Below are 15,007 nucleotides of genomic sequence, written 5' to 3'. Positions count from 1 at the left end.
TCAGCATCCAAAATCGAATGACTATAATAAAATATTAAGATTGGTAAAGACATAAGGCGTGCCATTATGTATGTCATGTTCCAAGGATGAAATTGCCAATGGCAAAGATAAAAAACATAATCAGGATTTTTTATCAAATAAATGGAAGAAATATAAAAGATAATCGTGAGGAATACAAATTTTGGATCACGGAAATTGGCATTAATATATAGAAAAGTGTAGGGAATCACAAAGAAGTTGTTGGTATTGCAAAATATAATTTAAAAAATAAAATAAAATATATTTAGAAGAAGCATTACTTTAATTTGTAAGTTTTAAATTAATTTAAAATATTGTATTAGTTTATACATATATGAAAGGAAATGAGATAAAACTACACTAAAAGTTTTTCTGCTAATAAGACTACCTTAAACAATTTATTAGGAATTTATTTATATATTGAATTTCCCCAAGATCTTAGTTTTCTTTGCTTAAAAATTAATTTTAAGATGCAAAACCTTAAAACCAAGTTAAATTCTCTATTGCCTTAATTTCCCATATTATTATCTGTAATACCAAAATCTTTTTCATTCGGATATAGTCAAAAAACCAGTAAATCGAATTCATAAACATGCCAAAATCTCAATCGTTTTAATTAAACATTCCCCTGTTTTCACAACTCGCTAAAACCCAATCTGATAATGGCTCTTAAGAAAGAAAAGTCCCTTAGTATTCATATCACATCTTCGTTGTCTCCCCCAACCGTTGGGTACTTCATACCGAAAACCTCAGACCAATTAACCATTTAAAAGCGAATCGAACTCCTTCATTAGCAAACATTGCCCAATTTCTACCCTCGTCGCAAATATTTCATTTATATGCCATAAATACTTGTATAAAACTTTCAACGCGACATGAAAATTAAACGAAATGCTTCCCAGTCCCATATGCCCAAATCCCTATATCCTCGCATCCTAGCTGTGTCCTGGTATCGTTTGTCTTTACGGGTAGCAAATAAAAATTCTGCTTTAACGCATGAAATCACACAAAGATACTAAAAATTTGAACATGCAACTTTATGTTGGCCAAAAACGGCATGGAGTCTGTGGCAAGGATAAAATGTCCTTTTACATGGCCTGGGGAAGTGGGTGGCAGACTACTCTCACACACACACGCATGCATACAAAACAGCAACAATAGTAAACAAAGAGCCACAGTTTATGACGCAGTAGGCCAACGTCCCCCGGCCTCATAAATATAAAAATTAGTTGCCGGTCAGTTAGCAAGTGGGCGGGCACTAGGGCGACTGGGCGGCGTCGTCCTCGTCCTCGGTCCGTTTCGCTTCGCTTCGGTCTCAACTGGAAGGCCACGGTGGCCGCCCACAATTAATTAATTAGTTCAGTTGACAAAAATTGCGGTGTTTGTGAGGGTTGAGAGTTGCGAGGCCATGGCACAGGGGGTCCTGCGGCTGGTCCGGCATGTGTCTGTGATTGGGACTGGCTTACCCCAGGAGCTGCTAACCGAGAGTGTGTGTTTGTGAGTGCCTAAATGGCCCCGGGGACTGTAATTATGTTTATGCGTAAGGGGATTTGTAATTTGCCAAGTGAATTTATAGAACTTGATCTTAAAATAAGTTCTTAAAATAGCTGTTTAGCCTTGGAAAACTTAATTTGAAGAATAATTTTTTATAATTGATTATAAATGTACAGCAGAATGTAAACCTTTTTTTTATTTTTATATTATCTGAATAAATCTAATTTAAAACCATTTTAGAGCCCGTTTACATTTTCAAAAAAATATGTATAATTTGATAAATTAATATTTTCTATAAAATTTACAAATTTATTTTCTATAAATTTGATAACTCACCTATGAGTATTCTTGAAAACTTCCTACTTATTCACGTATTCTCTCGCCATAAACTAACGGCTCCTGTGACTTTGTATGTGTATGTGAAAGCCCGTGTGAGTGCCTCATATTTATGCACATGTGTGTGAGTGCAACTGTTTTGGCCACTCGCCCTTTGTGGGTGTCATTCCGGTTTCAAGGGTCGTCGTGGGCCCTGACGGCGGTCAACTGTTTTCATAAGCGTAGCAAATATTTTCACAAGGCCAATTAGTGGGCAGCCCCCGCCCCAGTTGACCGCAGCTGCTGAGAGTTGTCCCGCTGCCCAACTGCCTCCTTGGTTATATCCTTGTTCCCTACCCTCGGCACCTCCTCTCTTGCCTTCCTGGTGAAGAGTTCTAAAATTAATAAAAAGCACCCGAAAAACTTTCCAGCTCGTGCTGGCTTCCTGCTCTGCCGTCGCCCCAGCTGATCACATTCTGGTTTTTGTCAACGCAACATACTTGCGAACAAAAGTGAAAAAGGCAAAAGCAATAAAGTTTTCAATTGTTTCTTTCGCACTCTATGCAAGAGTTTTCTCCTTGTGCTCCTCCTATTTTTAGTTTTTTGTAGAAAGTTTTTAACTGGCGCTGACTTTAAGTGCAATTCAGTGCCGAGGCCGAATAAAAAAAAAACAACATGAAAGAACCAAAGAAAAAAAGAAATTGTTAAAAACTTTTCGCCACTTGCCGCTGCTGCTGACTTTTTGCACTGTTCTATTCTGTTTTGCGGCTGCCACATTCGTTTTGTTTTCGCCAGTTTAAAAACGCATTGCCAAATGTGTCACACAGAAGTTATTGTTCGTGCTCTGTGTGTTGTGCTTTTTCTTTGCTGCACCGTTATTTCGCCTGGCACAATGCAAGTGCCGTTATTTGAGAGCCCCCAACAGTAGGGAGAGGAGAGAGAGAGAGAGAGAGTGGAGAATGTGGTTGCTTTGTCTCCTGCATTGCATTGCACATTTCGCACTTGACACGGCAATGCAAAGTGTGTGGGAACGAGCGGGATGGCCAGAGAGAGGCACGAGTCGAACGGCACTTAGCGGGTCAGTGCTCACCCAACCCACCCACCCACTTCCCCAGACCCACGGGGCACAGAGCGCCCGTCCAGGTGACGTCGCGCACAAAGGAGCCCAGCAACAAATACACAGTTATAAATGCAACTGGGTTGAGTGTCTTAATGCGTGGCTAAACGCTGACATTCAGGTGCTTTCCATTCTCTGTGGTATTCATTTTAGATGAAATGTCCTTTTTTTTGGTGTCAGAAGGAGGTGAATAACGGTGTACAATAACATACCTGTGTGGCCTTTTGTTTTATAAATTTTTCATTACTTTTCTTAGCTTTGGTTGTAATACATAATGGCTATAATATAACATAATATTTATATTAAAAAAGTGTTATTAATATGAATTATTTTATACCTAAATGGTATATTACGGTTTACATGGCGCCCAATGAGGGACCACAACATTATTATTTACCATAAAAAATATTTTTGAAAAAATTCTGAAAAAATAATAATAATAATAATGTTAAAATATCTCTCAATTGATTAAAAAATACTTTTATAAAGCATAATAATAAAGTAATTTTTACTTATTTTACCTATAAACCCAATACTTAAATTTTAAAAGTTTTCTAAGTCTACAAATAGGTCTAAATTGCAATTCCAGTACAAGATTTAAGAATTTTAAGCAATATAAAATATGCAGTTATTTAATTTTTATTATAATTTATAAGCCATAATACCTTAAGTTCTCTACTTTCAGACATTATGCGATTAAATTAGTTATTTTTCTATTACCCTTACTTATCCTTTCGTAAGACAAGAACTTTAAGTAATTAAAGAGAAGTCGTTACGAAAAATATGTGTTAATTCCCTTCCAATCCTTAGAGTTCTTTAAAAAATAAAGTACCCTACCCCATCTTTAGATTGATTTCTAAAGAGAGAGCTTAATAGAAATAATTTTCGCAAATTCTCCAATGAATCCGCAAATTCAAGCGGCTTCGTAAGCCGATCTGACACTAACAAGCTGCGGCGCTCAGCTACCAAGCTACAGTGAGCTGTCTTAAAAGCGAGCCATTGATACGACGCGGTGGTCCCTTGACGGATTAATTTTTAATGAGCCAGTTAGGCAGAAATTAATGAGGCTGGGTGCAACAAACCGCCCACCCATGGGGGGGCCACCTCACGTGTCGGCCCGATAAATCATCATTGCCAAAAGCCAACGTCGAAACAAGGACCACAAACACAACAATGAAATACAATTGCAATTTCCCGTGTCCGGCCGCTGCCGCCGCCACCGCCACCTTCTTTTCTTCCCCCTAAATCCTGACAAATGAGCGAAATTTCATAGCTCAGAGGATATTAACGTGTATTAGCGCGAGACGAAGGCGAATGCATTAAGTCAACTAACTGTGGTAAATAGAGGGGAATCAGACCGAAGGCGATCCTTGCAGCATCAAATTTGCTGCTTCATTTATAAGGATTACTGCCCCCCAAAACAGTAGAAACTCATAACAAAATTACTTGCAAGAAATGCAACAAGCTCAACTATAAGTAAAAGACACACTATACTATAACAATATATACCGTAGAATATATACTACACACCCCCGTGAGGAGGGTGGAAAATTGGCGCCGTGACTGGCCAACTGGGTGAGCTGCCCTCATTGCCGGGGCAAACACGAAATATGCATTAGTTTTTGCCCCGTTGTTCACCATGATTACAACTTTATGCTGTTGCACATTTTGAGGGTTGACTCTAAGAGGTTTTTAAAAAGTCGGCCAAATCTATATTAAATAGGTTTTTTGTGGGTTAAGATATTAATAATAATAATTATCTTACTAGATATTTTCTTTAACTACTAAACTCCAAAATAAATACTAATCTTGTTTGAAATCTCAGTAACCTCTCCTTTGATCTTACCCCCTGTCAATAGAGATTTGTTAACATATCAGTCAGTCTGTTTACACCTTCGAAAGCAGAGCTCAGAGAGTTATCAAAAATGTCACAGATCAGGAAAAAAAAGTGTATTCCCACTTTCAAGTGCGTAATCATTGGCCCTGCTGGCTGCGGAAAGACGAGCCTTATTCAAAGCCATTTGACTGGAGCTTTTGACAAGAATTACATACCCACACGTAAGACTAAAGAGTGCCAACTCACCTACCACACCAGTCGCGGGCCCATTTGCTTCAAAGTTTGGGAGAGCACCGGTCAGAAGGAGCACTATACCAAAGTTAAATGTGCCATAATCATGTACGACGTCTCCTCCTGTGACAGCTATGATGCTGTGCCCAAGCTGGAGAGCGACCTTCTTAGCCGTTGTGGCAATATCCCAGTGGCCATGTGTGCCAACAAGTTTGACCTGTTTACGATCAGCAGCCCTCTGCGGCACTTGAAAGAAGAAGTTTTAATATCTCTTAAACTAAGATGCAACCTAGGAGGCCCTTTCCTCTACCTAGCACAGAAACTATTTGGAGATCGCGATCTGCGCTTTGTGCCGATGTTGGCTAAAAAGCCACCCTATGCTCCAATCTCCAGGGATCAGCAGATGCAAATATTACAAATGGAACTGCCCGAGCCACCCGAAGAGGATAATGACGATTATTATTACCATATTCAATAAGACAAAGAAACAAAAACCACAAAAACCATTTGAAACCCAAGAGAGAGAGCTCCTAACTGTTGACAAGTGACTCAGCCATTTCCCCAGAGGAACATATTATAAGAAAAAAAAAATACAAACAACATTTTTCCCGACACCAAATTACTTTTAGTAGCTGCAGAGATATTCTTTGAACCATTTAGCAATATCAGAGAGCGGTGAATGTGAGCCGTAACTCCATTTAGTGTACCAAAAGTAGCTGCTTGTCAGGTGCTCTTCGGCTTTCCCCATTTGCGGTGGCACCATTAAAGTCAGCCAGGATGTCAGAACAAGACGAGTCCCGAGTTATTATAATTAAAGTCGAGGTGGCAGGAGTTTCGCTTTCTTCGCTTTGGCTTTATTGTTTCCTTTCTGGAGTTCTCTGAGAGATGTTATTTGAAATTTCGACGCAGTGTCTTTGTCGTTTGCTTGTTTGTCGTCGTCGTCGTCGTCGTCGGTTGTTTACTGCGGCAAGACAGCCACAAGAACAACAGGGTGTTTTGGGCCAGGACAACTCAACAGCTTGGCTGACAACGGAAACGGCAAAGGCAACGGCAACAAGCAACATCACCAGCAGCAGCAGTCACTGCGTGCTATATGCCTTTTTAACTTGATTTAATGAGTGCAGGGAAAGACATCAACAAGAAAAATGAAATAACTGTCATTGAAGACATGAAAAAGGGAGTCCAGATGGGGGATAGACAACGTTTCTTGAGCTGATGGAGTGTGGAGTGCGAGGCTGCGCTACTTAACTGGGACACAAGGGGTCGGTTTCCTTTTCAGAGTCCTGTGTCCTGGGTGTGGCAGGGCGCAATTATGCAGCAAATTAACGCTTTATATTTATTAAAAGGAAACCCAAGGAAATGGGCTTGGGCGTGGCTTTCAAAAAAAAAAAAAAAAAAAGAGAAGAAGGGAAGAAGGGATGAACGACTCCCTGTGTACACAGTGCCTTTTACTTTGACAATTGACGAATATTACTGGGGGAATCGTTGAAAGCCTATCTGTATATCAGTTTTCTCATTGACCAATAAGAAATTAAAATCCATGTTTATTAATATTGATGGTTTCGTTTAGCAAGGAAAGTTACTTAAGAAAAAGTCAGAATAAGTTGCCGCCATTTTCTGTTGACTTTTAAATATCATAAGAGCTTGTTATCAATAAATCCCGGATTTCATGTTGCTTATGTTTTTGCATAAAGTCCCAGGCTTTGTTATCAGCATGATATCATGTATTTTCGTAGGAATATTTTAAACATGTTGAAAGTAGACTTTGGTTTTTAAAGGGAAACACAACATTTTGAGTAGTTTTTCTGTTGTATAAAGTTTATCTATAGCACAATTATATCCTTTATTTTAATCACCAAACATTAAAAACATCACTTCTTTTGGTCAACCTTTTTCAGTCTATATTTATCGTTTAGTTTACACAGTTCTTATCCATTACAAGTATTTCACAAAATTTCACATTTCTACATTATGACACACAGGCCGCACTCCTCCATCACACAACAGGCTCCCAAAAGCATACAGCACTCGGCATCGCTGGGTCCTGATGGTGGTCCTGGCTGATTATAGCTGGGCTGCTCCACAACCACAACAGGTTGATTGTAGACCGGCGAGGGCACTATTACCTCCACAGGCGGCGGAGGTCCCACCACATTTATCACCTCCACGGGAGGTTGATAATACGGATCGATCACGTCCACCTGGTAGCCAGCGTTGTACATCCTTTATCCTTTGGTTCTTAGGTTTCTAAAGCAAGTGCCTGTAGTTAGTGACTACTAAAAAACGTAACTAAGTGAACGCGGCACGGTGACGCGCCTTTAACTGAAACATCGAACGCAAATGGCTGGGCTGGCAATATCTTACTCATTATTATCTAAAGCCGGCGGGAATTTGATCAATGAGCTGCCCTGATTACAAATAGTGTGTACACGCAAATAACATTGAAATAACCAAGCCCAGAACAGTGGGGAAATTATGGATATTTTTGGTAATAATAAAAAAAAATTTATAAATTTTAAAACCCAAAAAGAACAACATTATAAATACAATAAACCAAGCCTTAAAACAAATACAAACCTCTATAAGCATTTATTTTTTTAAATTTAACTTTTAAAAGTCAGTCTACTCGATTTTCTATATATTTCCCAATTATTTTAGTTCAATAATACTGGTTTTTCCATAAGTTTATTGAGAAAAGCGTTTAGACTGGTTTTAAAATGAATCCACCTTAAAAGGACTTTTATTTATAGTTGCTGCTAACATTTATTTAAACATTTACTCTTCAATAAGCTGAAATGAATCACAAACTTAATACTAATCAGATATCTGCCCCACTGTCTTCCGGCTGGCGTATCACGTTGCGTATGAGTAATATTGTTTAAGCTTTAGATAAACATTTGGCCAAGAGAGAAAGAGAGTTTGGGCCAAAAAATTATGTTAAATGAGCAGGCAGAAAACGCACTCGCACTCGGAGTAGCACTCAGCGTGGCACCCCCTCTCTCTCTCTCTCCCATTTGGGGTCCCATTTGGAGGACCCTCGTCAAAATATATATATGTATTTTGGGGGCGAGAACTCTGGCACTGCGGTTGCAATTCAAGCGCCAAGAGTCATAAAATCCTTTATCAAATGAGAGCAGCAGGCCCATGGAGCGACTCTTGACACATTTTCCGCTTTTATTGGCAAATTGAGAAACATATAAATAATAACTTGGAATGTGAACTAACTTTTGGAATGATGTGGTGAGCATTTCGCAGCCAGAAATGATTGTCCTTCTGTCCCCCATTTTTCTGCTTCCCCTTGTGGCCGCCATAAAACTACAAATTTTTGTTGTTGTGGTATGTTATTAAATTTGGCTTTTTATTATTATGTGGTCTTTTGGCATTGAGATTTATGTAAGACAATATGTTACCAGCGAACGAAAGTGGTAGAGTGTGAGTGCCAGGACAAAGTGTTATTTACAACGGAATCGTAAAATTTTATTGCACGAAAAAACTGTGTGAATTGTTGTGTGTTGTGACATAGAAAGTTAATTTAACGTAACACATTAAGAGGCTCTTTTCCTTGTCCTTTGTTTTTGCTGCCGCAACTTTGTCCAATTTTCTTCACATGATTGTACAGCAGCAACAGCAATCGCCACACTGCATGCAGCAGGGGCAACAGGGACAGCAGCAACAGCCCTTGTCATGCGGCGGAGGAGGTGGTGGCGGTGGCTGAACAATGACCGTGGTTCCTGGCTGTGGCGGCACTTGTACCACCTCGACGCGAGTTCTGTGATCCATCTCGTTCGCTGGGGTTATATGTAGTAAAGCCGACTTGTTGCACCGCACGCGTTTCGTTGGGCACTGGACTTGGTGTCCGGATTGTGTTATTATAGCCGCTGGTTCCGCCAATCTCTGCCCATTACGCTGTGAGTCTTATCTATAGATAAAAGCTACACTGGAACCCTTATCAGGTACTGGCGATTTGTGTGTGAAGTACCCCTGCAATTCACTGGGGTCTTACCTTGGCTGTTTTACCAATAGTTTGATAAAGGTTTGAAAGGGAGGCATATAAAATCTATAGGTGATTTATTGACTATGTTTCTTTGAGTTTACAAGGAAATGCCAGAGTTTAGATAAACTTTTACTTATAAAGATAATATAAAATAAAGATAAGGCTACAGATAAGCGTTATCTTCTTGGGGTTTGAATGGTTATCTTGTGCAGCCTCTCAACCTTTTTCTTTGAGATTTCCTAATGCACTTGGGTTATACTAAAGGGGCCTAATCTTGATTTAATTTACATATAAATACAAGTAAATATAGTACATTTATTTATCCCCCATTATGCCGCTCTATTTGCATTTCAATTTTGCAATTATTTAGAGTAGAATTTCTCCTTTAATTACACCTAAACCCCTGTGGACCCACTCTTCCGTGGCGTTATCAATGGTATGACTCACATTACAGCAACTATCTGGGGGTAAGTTGAAGCGCTCTAATGTCGCATAATACCCAATGGGGCAGCTAATTATATGTGCCACCTTATCTAAGCCCTCAAAACTATATCCGAGTACGCATTTTGCATTCGAAACCAGCCATCCAAGTGCCATCAGCATCACCATCAGTGGCCACATCAATTTCGAGCCGAATAGTTCCTCGTTTGCTATCATACAGCGGGGATCTCAATTAAAAATTTCACCCAACACCAGGCAGGGGCGTTACCTTGCTGAAATTAATAAAAATATATATGTATACATATATTTTTGAGCGCCCTTCCGTGCAATGGCGATGATAATTAGTGTACGTGATTCTATTTACTTCGACCGGGCGGCGGCCCCCGAACCTCGATGAATGTATCCCAGAAACATCCCCTATACCCCATCAATGTTGGAAAAGGGGTCCGTCCGGGTCCTTTAAGCCAAGAGAATGTCCTGTGTGTAATATGATATGCGCGTAAAAAATATAGTACGTGTGTGCGTGACAATGGCAACAACGTGCGCCAGATCCCCCAAAAAGGACGAAAAAGGAGGGGTTCTGGGTGTCAAAAATGAAACTACGCCTGCTTGGAATTTTAAAATAACCAAATGAGTTTTAGCTTGATGAAAATAAGCAACAACAATAAGGGGAATATAGAGAATAGCAGCAGCAGCAGCAGCAGTCGAAGCTAAAGCAACAGCGGAGCCCATAAATATTTATAAACTTTCCCCTGTCTTATAAATACAGGGTCATTAGTTGGCCTGCACACCTTTCAGCGGGGATAGCCGGGATCCATGCTCACCTCGAGGACAATAAAAACGAACTAGGCGGCAATTTGAATTCCTCTACTCTATATAAACAGGAGACTAAGTGAGACGTTTGAATCCTCCGAAAGGAAGACTATAACTAAAGGGTTAATGGGGCTCAGGCTGATTTATTTGTTGGGGAAATCTTAAACCAGGGAAATCGGAATTTTGTGCAGGACTTTGACAATTTAAGAGGTCAGAAAATTAGGAAAAACCTATACCTATTGGTTTACAGCTTTGTTTTTCAAATAGTTTCTAGTAAGAACTCTTTTAGGGACATAGTTCTAGTCGTATATAAAGTATACGCAATGTTGGCTAAAATTTAAAGATAAAGTTATAGTTAAATAGATAAATATATAAAATAATTTCCAGTATTTATATAACTTAATTATTAATAATTAATATACAAAATTTTAGAATCTTTAGGCTAACAAATTAACCAACCAACTTTAAAATAAATAAAATAGAGTATACGCAGCGTTGGCCAATTTCAAATGTTTTATAAACAGAGGTCAGGACCAAGCCTATCAGGGTTTTGTATTTATTTTATATAAACACATACAAACATACACACACATACATATAATATACACAATACATATAAAAATGATGAAGCAAAATGGCGAAAAGTGGCAGTAAAAAATAAAATGCGCTGCCACAAAAGTGCCATTTGTGGCATAAACACATGCGCGCCAAAAACTTTGATAAGACAAAAGCCGAGCGAGGCCACCGCCGAATCAGGTGGTGCTGGTGTTTGGTGGTTGGGTGGCAGGTGGAAGGCCGAAAACTTTGGCAACTGTGGCACAGGCGACACAGCGGTGAAAAGGCCAGAGAGTGGAAATGTCCCAAGAATGAACTTCGTCGTTGGCGGGAACCACCGCAGTGTGCCACTAAATGCTGCCACTAAATGTGTGCCAAGTATTATTGCAGGTGCCAGGTGGCAGGTGCCTATCTGCACACGTGTGTGTCTCTGCCTCTCTGTGTGTGTGGGAATATACGGCTGAGTGAATGTGCGGGTGTGCGTTCTTTTCTTTCGCCAAAATTGCCCAAGGATCTGGGGCCTCCTTGAGCCGCCCAGGACTCGCATAAAATTAGCACAATAAAAACACATAAATGCGGCACAAAAACATGAAAATCCACTTGTTATAATTTAATCGAGTTGATAGAATTTTTACGACACCTTTAGCCAGGTAGAAGCGAGCGAGGCTTTGCCTTAAAATGTGGGACAAAATAAAAGTTTTAATCACACGTCGCCGCTTTATAGCCGGCCATGAAGATAGCAAATGCATTACCAACTTTGCTTAGGATAAACTTTATTTTAAGAAAAACACAAAAAACAGGGGCCAAGTGAAATCACTTAGGTTTTATGTGAGTCCAAGACGCGGTGAATTTTAATGAGGCAGGGAAAGGTCATATTTAAAAAACAAAACTAGTTTAGTTGGCAAAGTTTTAGTACCACAAAAAGCTTATAAATTCAAGTATTTAGTCAAGGAATATCTCTATTTTATGGACTTTTATTTGTCATTTATATTTCACTTATATTTTAAACAATGTTATTTTCCCAGAAGTTACTTTTCATTTTTACTCAACTCGCTTACCAGCAAACTACCCTGAAACACTTGATTTTATTACTGTTCGGACGAGAGTTTTAAACTATTTCCAGGATTATTTACACAACTGTTTGTATACGTGGCCACCAGTTACTGTGTGACCCCATATTATATTGCAGTGGGGACCTTCGTGTGTGGCAAATGGATGTGGCAAGTGGCGGGGCGTTGGCGTTTCCTCTTCAACTTCGAATTCTGTCACACTTCTAATAAGCGCTTAAAAGCCACGCAAGGCGGCTATCCAAAACCTGTGATTAAAAAGGGGGAAGCTCAGGGAAAATCCAACCGCAAGGCGAGTGACAGAAGTGGCACAGGCCAACCAATAATTGTGCATGTGCCCAGTGGCAGTCGAGCGAAAGAAATCACTTAAAAACTCTTACACACACTCGCACCTAAATTATGCTTCACACCCCCCAGCTCAAATGGGAGTTCTAACAATGAAATTAAAGCCACCACAAAGGCCAGTGATAAGCAGGGTTGGGGGGGGGGGGGGGGTGGCCAACTCAACGCGATCATAAATCTAATGTGTAATAAATTTAAACAGCGAAATCATGCAAAAAGCAAAGGCAGGTCGTCCTGCGGGCTAAGCTCACGCACAGGACTCTATTTTTTTGTTTGTGTTTTTGCTCTCGCCACGAAGGACCCGACAATGACTACACTTTAGCGGCAAATTTGTGCGCATTGTCGCCGTATTATTTGCTATTATTTATGCCTTTTCCACTATTTACTTCCTTTCTTAGCGCCCGCCACGCCATTTTCAGTGGTTGGAGTGGGGGAGCAGTGGCGGCGGTATGCAAAAGTGGCCACTCCTTGGCCAGGACAAAAACCTACACTCCCAGGATCAAAAAGCACTGCAAGGAATGGGGTTTAAAAATATAAAAAAGACTTTCTTTTAATAACTTCCTTATTTAGAATTTATTTATATTAAAATTTAGGGAAATGCTTATCTTAAGACTTGGTATTCTGTAATATATTTTATATATTTCTTAAATTTTAACTAGCATTTTTTGTCCCGTGTAGTAAAACCACAGGCAATCCTTGCTGCCTGACACTTATGGCGTGCTAAGCATTTGCGCTTGGAGAGGCTTGCGTGGATTTTAAACATTTTCACACAACATTCTCATATTTAGACGTCGCCCATCAGCCAGCCAGTCAGCCAGCCCATTGGGAGAGTGGAAAACCGGCCGCTGTTGGCTGTTTCCCTCTTTGCCAAGCGGCGATAATGTAAGCCCCTTTTAAGCCCGAAATAAAGGACGCGAAAAGCGGACGCGAATGCGACCGCACCAACACACAATACACAATACACACAACATGCAACGGCACACGCGACCCCAAAACGAAAATCTGTGAAATGTAATTGTTACCATGAAAGCACAAACCTCCATATCACGACCTTCTCCTCTGCCCCTCCCCCTTTTTTTGAGAGCATTTTAAGTAAGTTTCTCAGTTTGATAATCGGCGGGCCTCAGCCGCCTCGCTCGCTGCTTTGGCTGATATACAAATTGGCTTTCGCAATGACTTTATATATTTTACGAGCTGCGGTCCTTTTCCGGGTAACGTGTCCTTTCCCTTTTTCTCTTTTTTGGGCCCTGTGAAAATTCGCATGTGAGCCGCCCGCTGATGCGATTATAAAGGGAAACTGATGCAGATAAAATTAATTGAATTCAAAAAGCCAAAGCATTGGTCTTACTCCTGCCAAGTCAAGGAGGGTTTTCCATTTTCTAGCAAAGTGCCTGCCGCCTGCACTTGCCTGTAGCTGGGGCTGTGGCATTTTCCCCAATAGTTTTCTGGGTCAAGTAAATATATAGTTGTTACATCACACGTGGCCACGAGTGGTTTATAATCAGGAATTAGACTCAAGTGGTTTCACTTGCCTAAAGTTTTAAGCCCTGAAAAGTTTTCATAATAAATAAACTCAGTTTAGTGGAAACTATTTTAAACTATTATTCAAGCGAAAAACAATAAACCAAATATTCGTGGAAGCTTTCAAACATTTTTATCTGGAATTCTGGGTAATAATAATGATCGATTTGGAGCTCTCCAATAAAAACCCCGAGTTCCTTATAATTTTTGCATTATATCTTATCGCTTGAGGGCCAAGTTATCAGAAATAAAACTATAATAATAGAACGCACCTTAGCATAGATAAACTTTAAAAATAAAATGCCTCAGATGCTTATCATTTCGATGAGACCTTAGAAGGGGTTTTCCTCATTTTATCTGCCATGACTAACTCTGCATTCGACTTTTACAAGGTCTTAGTCATCGCCAGGGTCATAATATTATTCCCATGTTTGTGCTAGCTTTCAGGTATATCGATTAGCAAGTTATACAAAACAGATTAGATAGGAGAGTTATCTATATAGAAATGCGACTCGATAAGATGTGTGCGCGGCCAATTGGGATTTAGTAGCCCCGAAGACTTGCTTCACTTTGCACGTGTGAGACGGAAATTATTCGAAATATTTGAAAAATGCCACCGCCACATGGAGGACCTGGAGGCCATGGAGGTCATGGGCATGGACATGGCGGACCACCGCACCATGGAGGAGGACCGCATGGAGGACACCATGGAGGACCGCCGCACCACCATGGACCGCCGCATCACCATCACCATGGCCCACGACGACCATGCTGCCTGTGCTGCACCATTTCATAAGAATTTAACAAGGAATTTACCCGTTATTCAAAAGGGATTTAAATAGTTTTAAGGATTAACGCGAAATAAATGCGAAATGCGCCTCAGGAAACGTTTGAGAATGTGTGTGGGATTCGGGTTAATAAGCCGCCTAATTAGTGTAATCGAGTGCCTCGAGTGCTGGAGCAATTAATGGGACTGGCTAATCATTATGTGTCACCTCAGAAACGCTTTAAAACCTCAAAAGCCGCCGTCACAAGGCGGTTGGTTTTCCAATGCGAATGTCCTAACAGAGTGTGTGTTTCCTTGCGTGACACGGCCATTGTGCGTGTGGGAGTGGGAGGAGTGTTTGTATGTGTGTGCTTCAGGACCTTTAGACACACGCACGACCACGGACTCGACTGGACTCTAATTTATAGCAGCCAAGTGGATGCCGAAGACCAGAAGACATACAAGTGCCATAAATTCCGGCAAGGCAACACATTAT

At 40.3% G+C, this 15,007-nt stretch overlaps 2 protein-coding genes across 2 annotated transcripts; one reads left to right on the top strand and one right to left on the bottom strand.

Annotated features, from left to right (window-relative positions):
- The first annotated feature begins 4,869 nt into the window (after positions 1 to 4,869).
- LOC108082090 (GTP-binding nuclear protein Ran-like) lies at positions 4,870 to 5,490 on the top strand. The gene has a single exon (XM_017177386.1). The coding sequence runs from the start codon at positions 4,870 to 4,872 to the stop codon at positions 5,488 to 5,490; it is 621 nt and encodes a 206-aa protein (XP_017032875.1).
- A 1,389-nt stretch (positions 5,491 to 6,879) lies between these two features.
- Positions 6,880 to 7,347, bottom strand: LOC108082149 (uncharacterized). Its single transcript, XM_017177451.3, has one exon. The coding sequence runs from the start codon at positions 7,232 to 7,234 to the stop codon at positions 6,977 to 6,979; it is 258 nt and encodes an 85-aa protein (XP_017032940.1). The 5' UTR covers positions 7,235 to 7,347; the 3' UTR covers positions 6,880 to 6,976.
- Between the last annotated feature and the right edge of the window lie 7,660 nt (positions 7,348 to 15,007).

Source organism: Drosophila kikkawai, chromosome 2R (assembly GCF_030179895.1).
Source record: "Drosophila kikkawai strain 14028-0561.14 chromosome 2R, DkikHiC1v2, whole genome shotgun sequence".
Classification (NCBI taxonomy): domain Eukaryota; kingdom Metazoa; phylum Arthropoda; class Insecta; order Diptera; family Drosophilidae; genus Drosophila; species Drosophila kikkawai.
Note: the sequence above shows the minus strand (reverse complement) of the source record. Positions and strands in the feature narration are given on the sequence as shown.